This window comes from Bombina bombina, chromosome 4, assembly GCF_027579735.1.
Source record: "Bombina bombina isolate aBomBom1 chromosome 4, aBomBom1.pri, whole genome shotgun sequence".
Classification (NCBI taxonomy): Eukaryota; Metazoa; Chordata; class Amphibia; order Anura; family Bombinatoridae; genus Bombina; species Bombina bombina.
In genome coordinates, this window is record NC_069502.1 from 1,116,130,663 (window position 1) to 1,116,153,361 (window position 22,699).

Sequence of the window (22,699 nt, forward strand, 5' to 3'; positions counted from 1 at the left end):
AAAAAAAAAAAACATGGTGTCTTAGGATCTCATCTCCTATTACCAAATTCCTTTTCAGCCAATAGTTAATTTGTGACCACAGCTGATGGATCTTGGGACATGCCCAAAAGTAATGTAGAATATCTGCTACTTGTGCATTACATTTTGGACAAGCATGATTTGTCTTATACCACTATTTTAGATTGTATGCTGTTATATACGTCTTGTTAATTAGTTTTAGATGCGATTCACGCTATGCAGTTGGTACCCACATTTTATTTTAAGACTCTCTTGTATATCTAAGCTATTTATGCTAGGGAAGTCCTGACACCATTTATCACAAATTCCCTCTATCTGACTTAGGTTAGAATTGGAGTTAATCAGATCATATAGGTGAGATATTGAATGTATTCCACTTTGATATAGTTTGATTCTGCTTCCTAGTGTCCCCATTGTCCAATTTGATTTGTGTTTTGTTTGTAGCACATTAATATAATGCCTAATTTGTAGATAGGCGAAAAAGTCTTGGTTGGATATATTGAATTGACTTGCTATATTTTGGAGAGAATCAATAGTTAAATTTGTTAATTAAACAATAAAAGCACCCAGTCCGGCTCCAAAGTGGTGAGATAAAAATAGATACTTTATTTTATAACCAACATTGTAAAAACAAACGAACAAACGAACCACAGCAAGTGTAACCGCCAAAATAAAAAGCAAGAAGCTACAACCTCGGCCCTGCTGACGTCACTGACGAGTTTCAGGATGAACCCGTAATCATAGATAACGCCCAGGTGCCGAGGGATACAATTTATATGAAATAAGACAGGTGAAAAAGCTCCGTATTAATACGTTGACAAATTCGGATTGGCTGCTTAATTAAGACATGACAACATACCACAATAAATTAAATTTGGTAGTAAAAGTTGTTTAATATATAACCCTTGGATTTCCATTGTGAAAAATACCCTGTGAGATAGACCTGGCGTGAATTCAGGGTTCCCGGAGTTAGATATTCTGAGCAGTGGGGATTAATTTTATTTTCTAAGCAGTATTTTTGCCATGCCAATATTATGTGCTTGAAGGTAAACATGATTTATGGCAGTGTAGCTTTTAAACTATGTGTTGCAATCATGTTATTTTCACATAAAGTGAATGTCACATAATCCTGTTCAGCCACACAATCGAAGGCGAATTTGAGCAATGTTACTAAATTATAAAATGTCACACTTGGAAAGGCCAAACCAGCAAACTCTGGTTCTCATCAATTTATTTATGGCAATTCAAGGTCTTTTTCCACCCGATACATTTTGTACATAGTTGATTAAATTTGTTTAGATCAGATTTATTTAGAAAGAGAGGAATGTTTTGAAGGGCTTCTTTATTAACCCCTTCAGTGCCAGTCTCGCAGACAGCTCACAAGGCGTGAAAGGATGCATACTCCTTACAGAGACCTGTGGGGAAAAATAACAGAGAAAACCTACTCTGGCTTTCTATACCAAGGGCAGCAATATGTTAGGAACTTGTGATGTGGGCCTTGCTGCATTTTCCTACCTGCTTTAAATCCAACACTACCCTACTGAAGAGATTAACGTGGACTACGGCTAAACCCCCAAAATCTAGCTTGAAGCGAAAAAATTCAATTTTCTTCACACATCAAAACTTCACCTCCTCCATTGACAGCAGCGAGAATGAATGGGGATTATGGGTAGGGGAGTGACACTTAACAGCTTTGTTGTGGTGCTCTTTGCCTCCTCTGCAGGCCAGTAGGGATATTCCCACTAGTAAATGATGACTTTGTGGACTCTCCATATCTTAGGAAAAAAACACTTTTTTTTAGGCACTTATATCATCCCTTATATAAGGCAGACAAATCCTTCTGCATAATAAATCCTTATAACCCTTCAAACCAGCCTCTTGTAATTAAGTTTCATTAGGGCTTAAACAATTAACCCTTTAACACTCACATGCCAGTGCCTGCCAAACTGTTAACCCAACCTAAGTTTAAAACTTGTCCCAGATGTTGATCTACTACTAGAGGAATTAACCTCCAAAGTGCGATCCTTCAATACCTAAAAGGCAAATACACTTACCTGTGGATCCGGCTGCAGGACAGGAACAGTTTCTTAGGTGTGATAGATACTCCACTCTCTATCAGGGACTAAAAGAAAGAGTAACCAACCCTAGCTTTCTATAAAGGGGTAGCAATAATGTTAGAAATAAATCAAAGACAACCTTGTCACTGTCTAACTACTAATAGCCACCATTACTCTTACTAAAGAGAGATCGACAGGACACAGCATAGCCCAATCCTTGCTTGCATGGAGAAGTACCCAAAAAAGGATTAAATATCATCAAACACCATCTTCGCACATCATCCATTGACAAAGAAACTGACTGGTGATTATGGGTAAGGGAAGTTACACTTAACAGCTCTGCTGGGGTGCTCTTTGCCTCCTCCTGCTGGCCAGGAGTTGAATATCGCACTAGTAATTGGAATGAAGTTGTGAACTCTCCATGCTATAGGAAAGAAAATGATATGTTTTTAAAAAAGGGACACAAAACACATCTCTATTATATAGAGAATACAATTTTAAAAACTTGGCAAATAACCTCCATCAACAAATGTTCTTGGTTCTCATGTTATTCTTTTGTTAAAGAGAGACATAGGTAGCATGCACATGCCTGAAGAATTACATGACAGAAAAGTGCTGCCATCGAGCGATCTTGACAATGTATAACATTGTTGCAATACTGCTGCAGTCACATGTACACTCCTGTGCGTACATCCTTACTTTTCAAGAAAGGATAACAAGAAAATTTTATAGAAGTAAATTGGAAAGCTGCTAAAATTGTATGCTCTACCTGAATCATGGAAAACTGAGGTTTATTAACACTTTACTCAATAGGACATATATAAGCCATGTGGTGCAAAGCTCATCTTACCACATAAACACGTCCGCGCTGAAGGAAGCACCAGCATTAACTTTACAGCTGGAGTTCTTGCACTCCAGGCATGTGCCTGCATATGGAACCACATCCCAATAAAATGACCTGATCTTAAATGTAGAGAATACCTCTAGCTTATCTGTCTATGTACACAAAGACCTCCTAACCTTATGTATTGCCATTTACTTAAATCACAGGAAAAAGGGGCAATATAGCAAAGTTGTTTTACTACACATAATTAAGCATTTTATATTACAATTAGTGTTTGCTACCCTTTTTTTTTTTTAATTCTTTACTATTCCAAATTTGAACAGGAGCATACATACATTAGATTGTTACCCTATTTGGAAAAAGTTGTGTATACAACAAGGTTAGATATTGTATTGCTTCACGTTATGAAGGTGTAAACTAACTAAAAATATATTTAAATTTTTTTCAGATAGCAATTTATACTGGTTTATAAACCTAGAATCCATAATTTAGTGCCTTGAGAAACTGACCACTGTTACAAGTGAAAACAAAATAAATGTGAAATATTGCCTCCTGCTATTTACTATAGCAAACAATTTTTCACCCAAAATAAAAAAAAAATTATTAAAATCGGTGTTTAAAAAAATAAGTGCAAAAGATTAAAAACAGCTTGAGGTGGTGTGTAAAATAGCTTAACAAACAAGTTTGCAAAAAAAAAACCCAACCCAAAACCCTTTACATATAGAACACTTGTGCTTGTGAAATATATATTTATATTATTTGGAAATCTGCTTTGTCAATATATTGTACAGCCTTATATTAAATACACAATCTTAGCTCTTGGTCATGGTAAAAAAAAAAAAAATGCTAACCACTATAAAATGATTAAAAAAACAAAATAATGAAATGTACAAGATGGCATTATCAAGCATACAAAAATCATATAAAATAGCTTAACAGCAACTGATTAACTCCAAAATGACACCGTCTACTTGCACACATTGTTCAGGACAAAGAATTCTAGTTGACAAAGTTTACGGGTATATACAGATGTGCAAGAGAAGCACAGCTGAAGTGTCTAATGTTTAGATTCTGTATTGAAATAATCTTCAGACAGACTGCTGTATTTGGAATTTTACAGCAATTTTAGATTCTGGAATTCAACAACATGGTTGAGACCACATACACAGATAACATTTCTATAATATCTATTCATGAAGATTAAGTATTACAGCTTGTTTTGCTGTAAAGAAAATATTAAGACTTAAAACAACTTAGGGAATTAAAAGAAAGAAGTGCACCATTTGGTCCTATGACACTTTCCTATAGTCATAAAAAAAAAAAAAAAAAAAAAAAAAGAGAAAATCCTTAAACATTTCCAAGAACACTAAAAACAGTAAACAATTAAGTGTTAATTTTAAAATACAAAATGTACAAGTCCAATGCTGAACAACTGTAGTCCATTTAGGGCCACCTCTTCTCTACATCATTCCCAACAGAGGTCCATATATCATAGCACAAGGTCAGTGTGCTATTTCATATAAAAGTGCAGTTGCTAAAACCATAGAAAGAATAAAAACATTCAACTGCAGTATGACAAAGGCGCAGGGACCAATCAGTCAAGAGGCTCCTCATTCTCTCTGAAGTTACTCAAATCTTTTCTATGCATCTTGTCACTCAGAAGGCTTTTTATGGAAGTACGTACAAATTTTTCTCATAGAGGCTGGGGTTCTTGAAACCTGAGAGGAAGAAAAAAGTTGGTTTTCACAAAAAAAATTTTTTTAAAAATTGTTCTGTACTTTGCATGCAATTGTTTCCTGATTATATTCATTACATAATACTTTTTTTGACTAAAGCTAAAGTGAAACTCATGATTTTAAATACTTCACAATTTACTTTCATTCTCAAGTTGTGCAGTCTCTATATACACTGAGGCACCAGCTATTAGTGAGCACGTGCAAGAGTTCAGTGTTTAAAAACGTATGAGTCAGATTGGCTGATATCATAGGGGGGGCTGGCCAATAAGGACATTTAAAAAACTTCCCAAAAATTACTGCTCATTTAAATTTTTTGTTTAAAAAGATAGGATAATCTCTTTATTACCCATTCCCCAGTTTTATATAAACAACATGGTTATTTTAACATACTTTTTACCTCTGATTATCTTGTATCTAAGCATCTTTTGACAGCCCCCTGATCACATGACTATTATCTATTGACTTGCATTTTAGCCAATTAGTGCTGTGCACAACTTCACGGGCGTGAGCACAATGTTATCTATAATATGGCCTCCTGTTGTAAGGCGGAAATAAAAAGCTTGTGATTTTTTTTTTTAGAGGTTTAAATGTTACTGTATGTATATTAAATTAAAAAATGTTGGTTGTACAAAGCTGGGGAATGGTTAGTAAAGGCGTTATCTATCTCTTTAAATAATAACAATTTTGGTGTTGACTGTAACTTTAAGATACAGTAAAATATGAACAGCAGTTAAGATACTAACTGCATATAAAACAAATGGTTACTTTATTAAGGCTTTGCAAACTCTGCATATTGTGCTATCAAATTAAAAGACCAGTATCTTAATCTTCCTTGGTTGTGACTAGCAGTAAATCAGTTTGTGCACTGCTCTAAGCGATCACTTTGAAATGTGTAGCTAGTTTTGGCAATTTGAGGAGTAATTACAGAATGATTTGCAGCCTCACTAGGAATTCAACACAATTTTACCAATTGCAAAGAAATAGTGAATGTATATTACAATGTTTCATTTTCATAGTTTATTTAGACGAGAATGACTTCTAGCACGTTTAATACATTTGTTGAAAACCTAGAAATGCTAAATTTCTTTAAGGTAAATATATTGCTGTCTACATCTACCTATATACACACAAATTCCAGTTGGCACATCCCAGTGACAGATTCTGCACAGGCTTTGTTCAGCTGTAATGTTTCTGGCTCCTGAACAGGACTGTGTTCCACTACAATGTCCCTTTACAGTTAAAGGAAAACTCAATGCAGTAGAATTACATATGTAACAAGTGCATACTAAAAAAAAAAAAAACGACAATGATTTAACACCTACTCTGAATTTCAAATAAGCAGTAAATTATCTGACAGATTTATTTTTCACCCATTTTCCAGTGCCCTGTATCATGAGACATCAGCCAATCACAGACTAGTATATGTAAACTCTGAGCTTGTGTACATGCACAGTAGGATCTTGTTCTCCGGAAAAAGTGTGAATATAAAAAGACTGTGCAAAATTTGATAATGGAAGTAAATTGTAAAGTGTCTTAAACTGCATGTTCTATCTGCCTCATTAAAGTTTATTTTGACTTGAGTGTCCCTTTAAGACACAAACCAATGAAGAAAAAAAAATATATACTTACAGATATGGGCGAACTGGTAACATTCTTGCCTTGGTGCTTTTTAGCACTGCCATTTCTTGACGGGCTGTTGTCCTTGTTCTGACTAGAGGTCTTATCACACTTAAGTTTGTTTCCTAAAGCAGAAAGCCAGTTTTTTTCAGGGGAGCAGTTTTCCTTATCAAGACACCCAGTTCTTAATTCACACGGGGACCCCAGTAATGACTGGGTGGTTTCAGTTACTTCTAAAGGTGAAATATTTTTGGGAAAGAAAATAGACTGCTTTTTGCATTTGTTGCTCAGATCTGCAAGGCTCAGACACATGTCATTGTTTCCAACATCCTTCTCCACAGCGCACAAATCCAACTTTGCCTTTTTAAAGTCAGGCTCCAATTCAGTCACACAATTACAATTGTTAGAGCACTCATGTTCTACGTCTTCACTGCTGGTCTCTAATCGCCTCTTAACCCGGTTCTCAAGCAGTGGTGGTGCTCTTGAACTGGAGACTGCTGGGTATTGCTGAACAGAAGTAAAAGCTTTCCGTGGTGAAGGGGTCTTTGAGTCCATCACAGAGTTTCTGGACTGAGGAGTGCAAGTGACCCAGTCTTTGATCGACATTTTTGTACTCGACAGTTGTTTGGGAGATGCCTCTTTGTGCTCTTCCTTTGACCTCGTCGGAGTCTGCAATTTTGTTATCATTGAAGCAACACTTGTGGGTGTACTAGAAGGCATTGGGAGATCCCCAGAATAACTTGGAGCACAAGTAGCTGGTGTTGGGGACAACATAAAGAGATTGTTCTGCATTCGAGGTGCCTTAGCAGGAGTGCGGTAACTTGCAGCTAGTAAAGGATATTAAGAGATTTGTTACACTAATGATAATAAACAAAAAGTAAAAAAGATTTAGAGGAGAAAAAAAAAAAAAAAGTTAGCAACTAAAAGCAAAAAAGTGACATCTCCTGTGTTGACCTAAAGAAGAAAGTGTCATAGGCAATAGGTACAAAAGTAAAAAAATTGTGCCAAGGGAAGCAAACCATACAAATGCAAGGGAAGGAAAGAAGCTCTGGCTATCAAATAAGCCAACCCCCTGCTCTCATTCTTCAGAAACACTGCTCTAGAGCATATAAGGGGAGGCACGGGAACAGTGACACTACACATTATCTTATGGGAACCACAAGCAAAAGCTGGCTGGGCAAAATACATATATACAACACTTTATTCCTTACCCATGTGAGTTTCCTGACATGTCCAACCAGCTAAAACAGTCTTGTCTTTTTCAATGTCCTCATCATAGCTTCTCTTCAGTCTCCATATCCTCACAGTGTTATCATCTGAGCAGGTGGCAATCTACACATAGAACAAAAACAGTCCAATAAACCGACAACTATACCAGCTGATAAATGTTCCTTTTTTGAAAATAAAGAATACAGCTCTGTAAACTATATATTTTACAACAATCCAACAAGCTTTACACCACCCAATTCAATGCCCAACAAACACTAGAATGCAGATCAGTGATAAAGGATTTAGAATGACTTCAGAAGTTAAATGGAATGAGGCTGTACTTCCCTCGGATAAGTAAGGGATAAAAATGATCCTTTTTGAGATAGTAATCGCAAACATGGCCTAGTAAACTCCATAGCAGGTAGACTAAAGGATACACTGTATTTATAAAAAAAAAAAAAAAAGGCACACTTAGGGCTAGATTTATCAAGCTTTGCCTCTGGTGGACAGAATTGCGCTAGCGGAATGTAACATCGCATGCAAGCGCTATTTCGAGCTCGCATCCAATGCTGCACCTTGCCCAGCCAATCATGCGCAGACAGGAGCTGTCAATGTCCATGGTCAGACGAGACCGGGGAGATTAAAATTATCTACCCAAGAGGTCTGATGACCACTGCTTGATAAATACGGACTGCAAGTTCTCTTGTAAGAACCTGCAGTCATAGATAGGCGAAGGGATTGATAAATCAAGCCCTATATGGCAGTAGCAGGGCTTGTAATAAGACTAGTACATGCTCAAGCTTACTTAAAGGGACAGTCTACACTAAAATTGTTATTATTTAAAAAGATAGATAACGCCTTTACTACCCATTCCCTAGATTTGCACAACCAACATTGATATATTAATATACTTTATAACATCTAAACCTCTAAATTTCTGCCTGTTTCTAAGCCACTAAAGACAGCCTCTTATCACATGCTTTTTTTATTTGTTTTTCACAGCAGGAGACTGCTAATTCATATGGGCCATATAGATAACATTGTGTTCATGCCTGAGGAGTTATTTAAGAGTTAGCGCAACACAATACTAACTGCAAGTCAATAGATAATAAATACAAAGTTATGTGATCAGGAGGCTGTCAGAAGATACTTATATACAAGGTAATCACAGAGGTAAAAAGTATATTAATCCCAGAGGCAGAATTTTTTTCCACTTTCTGCGATGAGATTTGTTTAGTAAAAAACTTTCTGCAGGTAATTTTTAAATAAAATTCAATTATAAAGTAGGCAGTTACACTAAAGCACCAGTTCAATTGCAATGTGTTGGTTAACTGGAGAATAAAGCAATTTTTAAAGTTTTATAATAAAAAGATGTAGTAATAAAAAAATAAAAAAAAAAAAAATAAATAAAAAAAAAGGTGCATTGCTCATACAAAATGTCTTGCATTCAGAAAAAACAGCTTTGCAGACTGGGAAATGCTAGGGGCGGGTTTGAAAAAAAAAAAATCAGAGAGCCAGTCAACAATCAATGGACTGTTCACTTAAAACAGTACTTTGCTCTGGATGCACTGTGTTAAGGAAAATTTACACAGTGCAGCCAGATTACAGCTCTGTTTTAAGGGAACAGTCTAATGAGGAGCAGCGATGCAAAGATAAAGCGCCAACAGTTCCTGCACGTGTCCTGTTCTTTCTGCAGACATGCTGCATTTTCTGCGATTACATCTCAGATCACTGCGTGTTCTGCCTTGGGGATATTAATATAACTGTAGGTTATGCAAAACTGGGGAATGGGTAATAAAGGGATTATCTATATTTTAAAACAAAAATTATATTGTAGAAAAAAAAACAAAAAAAAAAAACAACCTGCAAACATTACAAGCAACCCCCTCCCCACAACTACAAACCTTTGAGAAGTCTGTTGGACACCAAGTAACAGAGGTGACTTCTTGAGAATGACCCAGAAGCATAGTGGGAGGAGCCATGGGATCAGAAACCTAAAAACAAAGGTGAAAAAATATGAAATCATATCCTAGACAGTCATTCAAACAATAAAAGGATTAGTCCAGTGACTAGAGAAATAGCCAGAAATCACTCAGATCATGCGTGTAAAATTACAGCAGTACAACATTCCCTTAGTTTAAACACAAATTTAAGAAAAAAAAAACTCCATGGTTGGTTCTCAAATTGATATTTTACAAATGCAAAATGTTGCTTCTGCCCCTCGTGAACTACACAATACTTGCAGAGAATATGGGGGAGGGGGCAAGGCATTTCAAATACTGTTAGAAGCAGTAAAAATGCTTCTTAATTTTTCCTTAGTGTAATATTTCCCCCAAAAAACCCTCAAAACTACTAAAATAAATGGTTTTACCAAATGGTACTTGCACTTACATAATCTACAAAACCACACAAATACACAATAAGATGGATACATTTATTCATTGCCATTTCTGACAGATGTTACCCAAAACTGGTTTTGAAGACACACCTGCCAAATGTAGGCACTTTGATTGCTTGAACCGCTGAGAAGAAACTGTCCATCAGGGCTGACACTGGACTTAATGTAGAAAGTAGAGTTCTGGTGCCCATTGAAGACTGATACTGGGGGGCGGGGCAAGGAAAAAAATAAAGAAAAGTGATTTAGCAGAACGTCAAAGTTTGTTCAAAACCTAGTAGCTAGAAATTAACCCCTTAAAAGCCAGAAATACATGGAGCAATTAACCATATTTTTACTTTATTTTCCTCATAGGTTTATGGAAAAACCCCAAAACAAGGACAGATTAAGTTCTAAGAAATACCTTTCTAGGCCTTTTCCCAAGCAGCCCAGCATTACTGAGCACCGTGTAAGACGTATGCAGCACTTTCAGTTTATATAGGCAACTTGGCTGTTTATGGCCATATACCTTTACACCAATACGTTTAATTGGACAGGCTTCAGGTAAAGCTGTGGTTGGACCCTATTTCCCCCTTTTCAGAAAAAATTAAAGGGACAACAAAATAAATAAATCCCAATTTACTTCCATCATACTGAGTGCCATCTTTTTATAGATACATTTTGAGGCACCAATTCATACTGAGCATGTGCAATATTTCCAAGTCTGATTTGTTGATGGCCATCAAATGAAACCCCTAATTTTTCTTTCATGATTCAGATACAAAATACAATTTTAAACATTCCAATTTACTTCTATTATCGAATTTGCTTTATTCTTTGCACATTGATGAAGAAATCGCAATGCACATGAGGCATCTATGTGCAGCTACAGAGCCTATTTAGATCTGATTTTCTATAAAGAATATAAAGAAAATGAAGCATATTGGATAAAAGGAAAGTTGTTTAAAATTGCATGCCTCTTTCTTAAATCAAGAAAGAAAAATTTAGGTTTCATATCCTTTAAGGGGAAACGAATAAAAAAAATAAATAAAAAAAAATTGACTGCTCATTTGAAATCCAGAGTAAGAGCTAGTACTTTGTATTATACATTTCTTGGTTGAACATGCAGCAATGCAAAGTACGTCATTTATTTTTATTAATGGAGAAAACTCCCCCCCCCCCCCCAAAAAAAATTAAAACGCAATAATTTTGTTGACCAGTCACAATATTCAAATTAGATTTTAATTTAACATTAAAGTTCTTCAGAAATCCGCAGAAGGAAAACAAACCCAATCAGGACCTCCCAATGACTTGAGGGGTAGGAAGCTTTACAGTTTCTGCAGGCTTAGGTAAAAACCGTTAATCAGTTTTGGGTGCCCTCTGCTGGCACAAATAATCCAGAACTAAATAAAATTCATATAGACTAGTACATAATCATACAAACTTCACAGATGGATGTCCCTTCTCCTGTACTGTTACAATACAGTGACGATAATTCAGATTAGAGTATAACAAAAAAAGACCCCACTTACCTGGATCACTTTTTAGTCCCGTTACATTGAACATATAAATGTTATCATCTGTGCAGTTTGCAAATAGACTGGACCCAGTGGAGTCTAGCACAAGGCTGGAATAACCTGTTCAATGGGAAAACAATCATTTAACTTCAGGGTTGTTGCAGAAAAAAAAAAAAAAAGTCCTTGGTTTGATAGAGCTATCTGATGTTATGAAGATCTAAAATTGTACAAATCTCTGGAGACCTACCCAGTTTACGCGTGCTGTTTCCAGCATAGGGAAAGGTTTTAGCTGGTACTGGATCCTGACGATATGAAGTGTAGTTTTTCCTTAAGTCCCACATTTTTACAATGCTAAAAAACAAAACATACAGCACATAACACAAGTGTTACCACTGACAGACATTTCTACAGGATGCTCAATTTAATTATTGTGAAAAGGACACTAGACAACATGACATGGGGTAGCACATCAGACATTTAAAAAAAACAAGATAGACCCTGTAAACTCCCATACAAAGCTTTCTTGTGACTAATGAGGGGGGGGGGGGGGGGGGAGGAGACTAATTCCTCACATATCCTCCATTTTACAAATGTTTGACCAGAGTAGGTTAATGACTTGCTTAGCTTACACTGTAGTGTTTGTGTGTGAAAAGGGAAAAAGTACATTATGGGTTATGGAAAGAAAAGAAAAAAAAGTAGTCAAGGTATGTATGCAGAGAAAGGACTGTATATGAAAATATAAATATTAAGTGGCAGGGGTCTTTTTTTTTTTAAACCAAGGTATCGATAAATATACATTAACGTCTTCAGTGCTAGAAGTTGGGATAGGAACACTTAAAAAGATGTATTTAATATCTGAGCTAACATGTAACTCTGTGGACCTACTTCACCTGTAGGTCCCTTTCTGTAACCGTTTTCAGGTATAAACAAAATAAGACAAGACTGGCACTTAAAAGCTTACCCATCAACAGCTCCTGCAGATATCAGGGTGTGTTCATCCCGAAAGACAACAACTGTTACACTTTGCTGTGAGTCCTAGAACAAAAATATTAGTTAGCAAAAAATAAATTAATTCCGCAAAAACTTGGTTAACTTTATAGGGTAAAAACGGATGTGAGAAACTCAAAAAAAGGTATATGGCCAAACAGGAATTTAACAGCTTAGAACAGACATTACACATTCTTATTAATCCTGGAGTGTACATACCAAACTTTTTAAGCACCTCAAGTAACATTTTATGACCATCTCCAAGGTTTCGTACAGTTTTCTACTAATGTGGTACACAGCAATTTAGAAAAATGTATCAACTTTTGTTTATGCTTTTGTTTTGAGTCTTTTAAGGCCTTTACTGGACATGTTTCTTGGTTTGTAAAACTGTATAGCACTAAAACTAGTATTCTAGAAAACCATTATTTGCAAAAGAATATGACAAACTTCAGGTAAATAGGCATTAATGAAAAATACAGAAATTTCAAATGTTACCCCGATTTTCATAGAATCCACATTATAAGCTATTGGCATGAAAACTATGACTGTCTCTCTGTATTATGCAGCCATTAATGCACTAGGGTAATGTTTAACAAATCTGAGGATACACTGCTTCTAAAGCTTTATTGCCCAAACTTTTGCATCTATGAATACAACTACCCCATGCTCCTAAAATCTGTATAGTATTCTGGCTTGCTACAGTATTTCATTGTAATTTGTGTCCCCTGCACTACAGCATTAAACAAGAGCTACCAAGAATTCAATGATACTAATAAGTCCCATGCTTTAAAGTAATGTTGGAAATCACTCCCCTTGAGAATTGTAGTTTTATGCCTACTAGCTTATACACTATTCTCATATCCTTGCATATACAGTACATATGTTCACAACACACAAGTACATAAGATTTTGAAGCTCTGCTACTTACCACAGAAGGAGCAAGTCCCCTAGCAGCTGGCTTTCTCTTCTTAATTTTCGATGGAGTTTGTTTATCAAGTGCATTATGGGCTCCTGAGATTTGATTTACTTGCCTATAAGCGCCATCTTTTAAATTACAAAAACATACAGAAGTTTAACATATGCAGTGTTATCATGAAACCTAAAATCTAGTTGTGTACTTCATGATTTACCAATAAAACATTTGTAGAGAGCTGCTATAATTTACATTTTCAAACTGTGTTTAATAGACATTTTTTAGAAGAAAAGTTTTAGGACTAAGATAGAACTTTCGGAGAAAGTGGCACATTATTAAAGTGAAGGTCAATTTCGATGAATTTGTGCCCGGTTTTTAATAATCCTATTAAAAACAAGGGCACTTTAATTAATCAAAACAAACTTTTCACTTGTTTTCTTCAAAAACTTACCTTTTAATCCCGACAGAAGCTCCAGTGATTCCCCCGGCCGTCGGAAGCCTCTTCATACGCCAGAAATGACGAATCCGGCTTCCCTCCCCCCCTGGGGAATCATGGCCTGAGGCAAAGCCATGATTGGAGAAAGCCGAATTTGTCATTTTGGAGCCACGAAGAGGGCTTGCGACGGGCGGAGGAATCACTGGAGCGGCTGTCAGGACTAAAAAGTACGTTTTTGAAGAAAGTGTGAAATGTCAATTTTGATGAATTAAAGTGCCCTTGTTTTTAATAGGATTAAAAACTGGGCACTAATTCATCGAAATTGACCTTCACCTTAACAGCAGCGAAGCATTATATTAATCTAATTCATATTAAATGAATATTAAAATAAAGCAGACACATTGCTTTACAACATAGGGAAGGGTATGAGAGTTACCTTTTTTACTACACCTAGTATCCCAGAGCATAATGTTTCCATCTCTCCCTCCAGTGCTGAAAACAGCTGGGGAAAATAAACAAAAAATTACTTGTTTTAAAATTGTTATGAACAGTATATACAATTAGCCTTCAAAACAGGGGCACTTAGATTGGTTATTTATCTGTCCAAATAAATGCAGATTTCTTTCGCTACCCTAGCCTTATGTTTTAGGCGCTCTTTACATATTATATATTACTATCCCCAAGGTTCGCTAGTAAACCTTCTGTATAAGAGCTATAGGGGCCCTCATCAAGCGCTTAGTCTTCCACACCTATTGACATTACAATAAGTAGTATCCATAAATCATATGTCATATTAGAAATGATGCATGCCAGCATCATGATAAGTTTTATAACACTTTATTTTTTGATGTACAGTCACAGTCTAAGTCTATGTACACTCTAAGTTAAAGTCATGGCTCAGCACTAGTGACATCACCAGAACAACATGACCGCAGTTTAATGCAACATGTCCTCCCACTGAACGGCTAGTCACATAGATCAAACTAATAATGCAATAACATGTATTTGAAATGGACTTATTCCTGTAACTATAAATATCTAGTATTTTCAGTATGCAGATGTAGCACAATACCTTTTTCATATTTGGGGAAAGCAACAGACTTTACACTGCACTGATGCCCCTTGAAGACACCAATAAGCTCCCCTGCCTTAACATCCCACAGCTTAGCAGTTTGGTCTCCTGAAGCTGTAACCTGCAGAGAAGAAAACATTACTGATTAAAAGGGACAGGAAAGTTAAAACTAAAACTTGCATGATTACGATAAAGCCTGTAATTTTAAGACACTTGAATTCACTTCTATTTTCGAATGTGCTTCATTCTCTTGGTATCCCTTCTTGAAAAATACAAAAATAGCGTACTTGAAAAATTGCGTACTTCTGATTTATGCCTGCACACATTTGTCTCTTGTGATTGGCTAACTAGATGTGTTCAACTAGCTGCCAGTAGTGCAATGCTGTTCCTTCAAAGGATAAGAGAATTAAGCTAATTTTATAATAGAAGTACATTGGAAAGTTGTTTAAAATTGTATGTTCTATCCAAATCATGAACTAAAATGTTTTCTGTCCCTTTAAAGTTAGCCACATATAAAAACTATGTAAGAATAGCAAGAATCATCCGCTAGCCACCTTCCTGCTCCTAAGCCTCAGCCTACCTGTAGGAATACCGTGCTATTTTGAGCTTGCTTTGTATTCATAAAAGCTAAATTACTATTTGTAATTAAGAACAAAATGACATTTATATAAACATGCTTTATCAGTAATGTTCATAGGCTAAAGGTCTCAAGAACAGGTATGTGTGTCACACCAACTTACTAGTTTGTGTTCTCCGGGCACCCAGGCAACATCAAAAACCGCATTAGAGTGGGCCATCCATTCTGCAATACAAATATATTAAACATTGAGACGGTAACTGGAGTATCATGTGTGTGAAAAGTAAACGATGGTGAATCGTGTCACTGTAAAAATGTAAGACTGCAGATGGACGAACTGATTTACAAAACTTACCTTTAACAATCTGCCTCTGCAAGTCTCGGGACTCTGTATCATACATTCTGACCATGCCCTCCTCATTGGCAACAACAAGGACGTGATCCATATCTGATGCTAAAATATCAAACGTTTAGTAAAATACCTCATTTTGTATTCCATCAAGATTAAAAACTACTACTATAAGACACTAAAGTACTGAGCAGAGACACATTCTACATGGAATCCACTAACAGTTCTGTTTCACAGACCCATAAGCCATTAGGAAAAAATAAATAAAAAATTGTAGAGCTTTTATATACCGATTAAATACCAAGATTGAGGGGGGGCGTGTCTAACCACCGACCAAGATGGCTGCTTGCTAAACTTCGTCTGACTGTGGGAGCAGACAAAACTGCTGTTTGCCTCTCCAAAAGCTGTCAGATTTGAGTTTCTTGACAAGAACTGTGACAAGCATTACTTCTAGAGCAGCTACATATGTCATTTATGCATTTCTAAGGAACAGGCAGCCAGTAATTGAGTAAGTACGCAGCAGAGGCCCGGGAGCGGCCTATACTTATCTCTACCCCTCCATTATTCTGAATAATCAGACTATCCAGCCAGTTGTGCTGAAGTGAGAACATTCCCTACATAGGGGCTATTACCATGGAGGACATCTCGCAATTACTGCAGGATATCTTTACAGAGTTTAAGGCAGCGGTGATTGGGGCTCTTGAACCTGTACTCCTGTCCCCTCCACGTACAGAGCTAGGTTACTTGCTACCCACGAAACAGCCTTCGCAAGCTTCAGAGTTCTACCGACGAGACAGAAGATGCCCTGAGCTAGCTAGTTTCACCCTGACCCTGGGGGCTGTGGCCGCCCCTCAGGTGCGAGACACGGTATATACTACACGCAGCAGCGCCGAGCTAAGGGACCCACAAGTGCGAGCTCTCTTACCGCGCACATATACATATTCGGCATGGAGTGCGCAGACATCTGGTTGGGAGCTGCTTCCCAACTATAAACTGGCTGCCTGGAAGTCGGATACGGAGGTGGCACTTACGTGGGGCTATGAAGCGGCGATAATGGACACCGCCATTCTAGTACTGAAGCCCCGTGATCTGGAGATGGTGAGGATGGAGGACAGGCCTACAATTTCTGATGCCTGCTATTTCAGGGCTGGAGTGGGGTGAGAGAGCTGGGTCATAATCCGATGGGCTTGGGATATATGGAATATGCTGTTGTAACTAGCCCACTTGCACCTTTATACCTGGGGGTTACTCTAGGGTGACTTTTTGCCTAACGCGACTCTCAATCTGACTTTATGTTCTGGGAGAGATGGGAACTTACAGCACTGCTTTAGTAAACCGCAACTCCACAAGGACGCAACCTTGTTTGCTTTCCCCTTTTGTCCTGGACTTATGTTATTTTAGTCAGCGTAAAATCTCTGGGGAAAATGATGTTATTTTTTTTTTTCTTTGTTGTTGTCTGCTTTTTGTTTCTATTTGTCAGATGTTTTCTTACATGCTTTCTACAATGTCAGTTACACTAATGGTTCTCCTCAGCGGAAAGCTTACGCAGATGACAGTGCCGTGAGTAATGCCATTACATGGCATTAGAGCTATATCCTCATGCTAATTCTTCATTAGTTCTATATGTATACGTGTGGGACCTTTTTAGGACTCTATTATAGTGCAAGATCAAATGTTAGTACTGTTGAACTCATATGCTAAGCAGTATTAGTTGCTAATATTTGTGCGTCACTATCCCTGTTGGTTGTGTCAGGTTTGTTAACACTGGGTCAAATCGATTTTTCTGTTACAATATTAAGTATTCTGTATTCCTGAGTACTATATCCCTATCCCATGATTGAGGAGACTCCAAAGCAGTGCTAAACCCTAGTCCTTACTATCCACATAATCCCCATACTCTGACCCCAGGTGTATTCTTCCACAATCTCCATAGTATACACTGCCCCTTTTTCCCCCTTCTCCCCAATATAGTGTGTTCTCAAAACTGTGGAATTTTATCCCGATAGTTGCCCCTATGTAAATATAAGTCTTGATATATTTTGCTAGTCTATTATCTATAACCCCTTCCTGGATTGCATTAGCATATTTGTAAGCATAGTAATAAAGACCCAACAGAGGGTCTATATGAGTTAAGCTGTATGTTCTAGCTATCCTCTGCCTAAGGATATACATTTTGTTTGGGCTGTTACAGGCCATTCGGGCTCTGAGAGGACTGTATATATTTCATATAGGAAAATTGAGGTTTCATATATCCATGTGCTGACCAACATACATGCTGGTTTGTAACCATATGCAGCAATAGCTGGTAATACTCAGTTTCTAGATTTTATATTACAGTATATTTTTATTGCCCGTACTCTCATGAGCTATTCTACTCTCTTATATGTAATACTGAATGTGTATCTTGCTTCATGCATACAGGTGTTGATTAACAAAAAAAGCTAGTTTATACCCACATGGAGCAGTAGCTGGTAATATGCAGTTTATGGAATATGTATTTCAATATATTTATGTTGCCTGTACTAATATGAGATATTCTACTCTCTTCTCTGTACTACTGAATATGTATGTTTTGTTTTGCTTTTTTTGTTGCTGTTTTGCTATTCAACCTCAATAAAAAAAATTATAAAAAAAACAAACAAACCAAGATTGAATTGTACAACAGCTTGTGTTCCAGCAGTTTCCAACTTACTTCTATTATCAAAGTTGCTTCATTTTTCAGTTATTCTTTGGGAAAGATATCTAGATAGGTAGCGTGCACACGTCTGGAACACCACATGACAGGAAATACTGCTGTCATCTAGTGCTCTTGCAAATGTATAACATTGTTGCATACATTTTGCCATATTGTACTGCAGACAGCTGCACACTCCTGAACTTAGTTTTCCTGTTATCCTTTGAAAAGCAGGAAGCTAAGACAATCTGACAATAGAAGCAAATTGGAAAGTTGTTTAAAATTATGTTTTATCTGAACCAGGAACGAGAAATGTTGTGTTATATTGCCCTTTAAGATGCATAACTGGAGAGTATGGAAGCTTTTTACTAAATCCAAACAGTTTGTGTTAGTTTTTGGTACACTCATGTAGTTCTTGACCAGTATTACCTTTAGAAAAGGAACACCCAAATGGTGGCACTGGCATGCCCATTTCCCCATAAGAAATGTGCTCATCTTCCTTGACACACTGAAAACCCTTCAGGAGAGGTTGCAGAGGATATGCGTATGGAGACCCTGCATAGAAAACAGAGGACATAATGAGTCATACAATTATGTACACTACAGAGTAATGGGGGGAAAAAAAAATACATAAAAGCAGGTTTTTTTTTTTTTTACACAGATAACCACCTCTTAGCAGCTGTAAACCTTTTTAAAAACTCATTGGTATTGGTGAAACCCCTTTAGTGTAATCTCTGGCACAACCTTTACCCCCTTTAGCACTGTTAGGGAGTAACATGGTTCAGGCCTAGGTGCTTTTTAGTCTACATACCATACCTAGTTCCTTAATCAAGCAGCATTTAATCCTGTGTATATGCTTGTTACCAAATGTACCTTTCTGCATGAGGCCCATATTCTTGCTGTCAGATGCGAAGGCTCAGTGTCTCCAAAACTAATCTACCCCTTCATTCAGATCTGAATAATTGGCAACACCATAAACCTCAGACCTTTCATTTACCCCCTAGCATTCGGACAATGGCTGAATCCTGATGCACTTAACCTAAAAATCTCCAAAACAAAAATATCTATCCACTTGTTAAAACGGCACCTTCACCAATGCAACCATTGACCTGATATCACTGTGATGTGGATTACACTTACATTTTATAAATGAGCTATGATGATAGGGCTATTACAATGTTTTATGATGCAAGTAGGCATTATCCAATGAATGCAAACCAGGAAGGAGCTGCAGAAAAGATTAACAGTTTCTCTCAGCCAGTCAGTGGAAGCCTGTGACATTTTCCAGCCAACTAGCATTCTAAGGGGGAAGGAGGGAAGAAAAAGGGCAATTTTAAACTTATTGCAGCAGACCGCTTAGAAGCTCGGATGTTATTCTTCACTGTTAGTAGCATAGCAATAGCAGTTACTGTGTGATAAATAAATATATATATTTTTTTTTATTGGACAGTCTTCTACATTAAAAAAAAAAGACAAAAAAAAAAACTTAGAGCACTGATTGGCTAAAATGCAAGTCTGTCAAAAGACCTGAAATAAGGGGGCAATCTGCAGATGCTTAGATACAAGGTAATCACATAGATAAAAGTAAATTACTATAGCCATGCTGGCTGTGCAAAACTGTGGAATGGGTAATAAAGGGACTATATCTTTTTAAAACAAATTCTGGAGTAGACGGTCCCTTTAAATATAGTATACTATTTATCTGAGTTAAAGTAAAAGGCAGCCATAGCGTTTTTGAAACGCTAGGGTTGACTGTAAACAAATAAAGGGTGCTTATATCCATGAAGTATAAGATACTTCATGCAAAAAGTGCCTTTATTCGTTTCAACCATTTGCCGTTCTTAGAGGCTACGGACAATTTTTTTTTTTTGCTAAGAGGGGATGTGGGAGCTAGATTTACCGCACGGCTATCGGCTAAGAGGTGAAAACGTCACCTCTTAGCAAAATATTATTTTGCCAAGGGCTGCCGTAGCAGCTAAGAACGGCAAATGGTTGAAACGAATAAAGGCACTTTCTGCATGAATTATCTTATACTTCATGAATGAAAGTGCCATTTATTTGTTTCAATAGTCAACCCTAACATTTCAAAAACGCTATGAATGACTTTCAATTTAAAACACAAGTTGTTTGTTTAAAACATTTTAAAAAGTTAATTGTAAAAATGTATTAACCCTTTTGAGGTATAGCTAAGCAGCTTCTGGCTTTGCACTTGGTAACCCAAATATTTTCTGATTCAGAGATATATACATACATATATACATACACAAAGCACTTTTACCGCCAGATTGAATTAATTAGTCCCCCAGTGGGGTCTCAAACCGGTCTATCTACACCCCCGGATGAAGAGCGCATGCGGCTATCACAGAATTTCCTCCTTATGTGTAGATGCACGTTTACAATAGCCGCATGCAAAAAAAAATTGTCTGTGACTGAACAAAGTTACAAGCAGAGAGGGTGTTATTGCGCATGCATAAAAAAAATAGTCTGCACAAGAGCGAGCACAGCGGGTGGGACTGCTCTTGCGTATTAGACTACAAAAACAGGAAGCTAGCACTATTAAAAAAAAATAAAAAATTGTTGACTTAGTTTTAGATTAGGTGAATGGATAGCATCATTCATGTTTATTATTAAAATTTACTTTCACTTTAATTAACTTGGAGTCCTTTGTTGAAGGTGCAGTAATGCACTACTTGGATGGAGCTAGCTGAACACGTGACAAGGGGCATTATCTGCTAGCTACATTCCTGTTTCTAAGCCTCAGCCTATCTGTAGGTATGCTTTTGAACCAAAGATAGCAGGAAAAAGCAAATTAGACTAAGTAAATTGAAAAGTTTCATGTCCCTTTAAGTATAGTGACGTTACGTATGTCAGAGCTCGACAAACCCAAGGAGCCACTGGCACCTAGAATTCTACCCAGGCTCCTAACTTTTTGGGTGATTCTCTATATATCTATCTACAAAAACCACTGTCTGGCTCCTAAAAGTTTGTGTGGCTCTGAAATAATCTTACTGGCTTCTAAATTTAACAGATTTGTCGACCACTGACGTATGTTCAGTACTACTAGTTGTTTCGGTACCTTCAGGTAAACCTAAAGGGAGACTCAAGGTAACAAACTTACAATTATAGATAGAACATGACATTTTAAAAAGGAACAGTATATGTAAAACATAGTTACATAATTCTGCGCATGCTCTTCTGATCATGTGTAATTTTTCAAATGGGTTCGCGGGCACGCTGTCTAATCACTTCGTGCCCGATCGCACTATTGAACTGAATGTAGCGCTCTGACTAGACAGCGTGCCCATGAATTGCTTCCCTACCCTTTCGCCACCTCTTAGGTGGCGAATTTTAATCTCCCTGTCTCATTCGACTGGGAAGATTGACAGCATCTGACCGCGCGAGGGCAGGGATTGCACGCGAGCACAAAATAGCACTCGTGAGAAATGCTGAATTCCGCCAGGGCGGAAATTCGCCCCTTAAGTGCTTCTGCATTGTCTTATGAATTTGTTGATTATGCAAATCTACTGTATTTACTGGTTGTTCATTTTATTTTACAAACAAATGCAGTGCACAAGATTAGAAAGGAATTATGAATAATAAATTCAAGAATTACATAGAATGACAAAATTAAAGCGAATATAGCAGATTGCAGCTAAAGAAACAAGTCAAGAATCTGCACTGTAGGCTCAAAACGAACAATTTTAGTTTAAAACAAATATCAAACGAAAATCGTCAAAAACAAAAACCAAAATTAAAATTCAACGAAAAGAACATTTCGGACGAAATGAAAGTTTCCCTTGCACATCTCTAGCTTTATAAATATACATAACTCGTGTAAAAACAGACATCTCTGTACATTTTAGCTTGAGTATGAACATTAGTCACAAAAAGGACAGCAGGACAAGTAGCTCCTTGTATTGATCCATGTGACCTAACGTTACATATTAGCAAATGGGCACAAAACCACAAATAAATGGTTACATGAAACCTACAATATATTTGATACAGAAGGAGATAAACCCATAACCTGAGAATGTGCTACCTAAATAGCAGTAACATATAGCGTTGTAGTAACTGAATACAATAACAGAACAAGGCGGCCTTTACACATATTAGTACAAGCAGCTGTTTAGTTCATAAACAACTGCAAGACCAAAAGAAATAAGCGCCTCAGCGATCGTGTAAATAAATATCTCACCGTTTTTCCTGGCGCCCAGCAAGGGCTTGTTTATTATAGACCGGAACAACATGTCACACCGTATTGATATGACAATACCTCAGGCCCCGGAGCTTAGTATCCCGCACCCGCAGTCTCCCTC

The 22,699-nt window shown here is 37.1% G+C and overlaps 1 protein-coding gene across 1 annotated transcript; it reads right to left on the minus strand.

Moving 5' to 3' along the window:
- Positions 1–4,351: 4,351 nt before the first annotated feature.
- Positions 4,352–22,682, minus strand: DTL (denticleless E3 ubiquitin protein ligase homolog). The gene is made up of 15 exons (XM_053709359.1): positions 22,579–22,682; positions 18,810–18,935; positions 15,713–15,811; positions 15,521–15,582; positions 14,781–14,901; positions 14,145–14,210; positions 13,288–13,403; positions 12,334–12,407; positions 11,620–11,723; positions 11,388–11,492; positions 9,970–10,082; positions 9,386–9,475; positions 7,484–7,604; positions 6,285–7,099; positions 4,352–4,637 (listed from the first exon to the last, which is right to left on the minus strand). Exons 1-15 carry the CDS (start codon positions 22,628–22,630, stop codon positions 4,572–4,574), a joined length of 2,130 nt encoding a protein of 709 aa, XP_053565334.1. The 5' UTR covers positions 22,631–22,682; the 3' UTR covers positions 4,352–4,571.
- Positions 22,683–22,699: the final 17 nt, after the last annotated feature.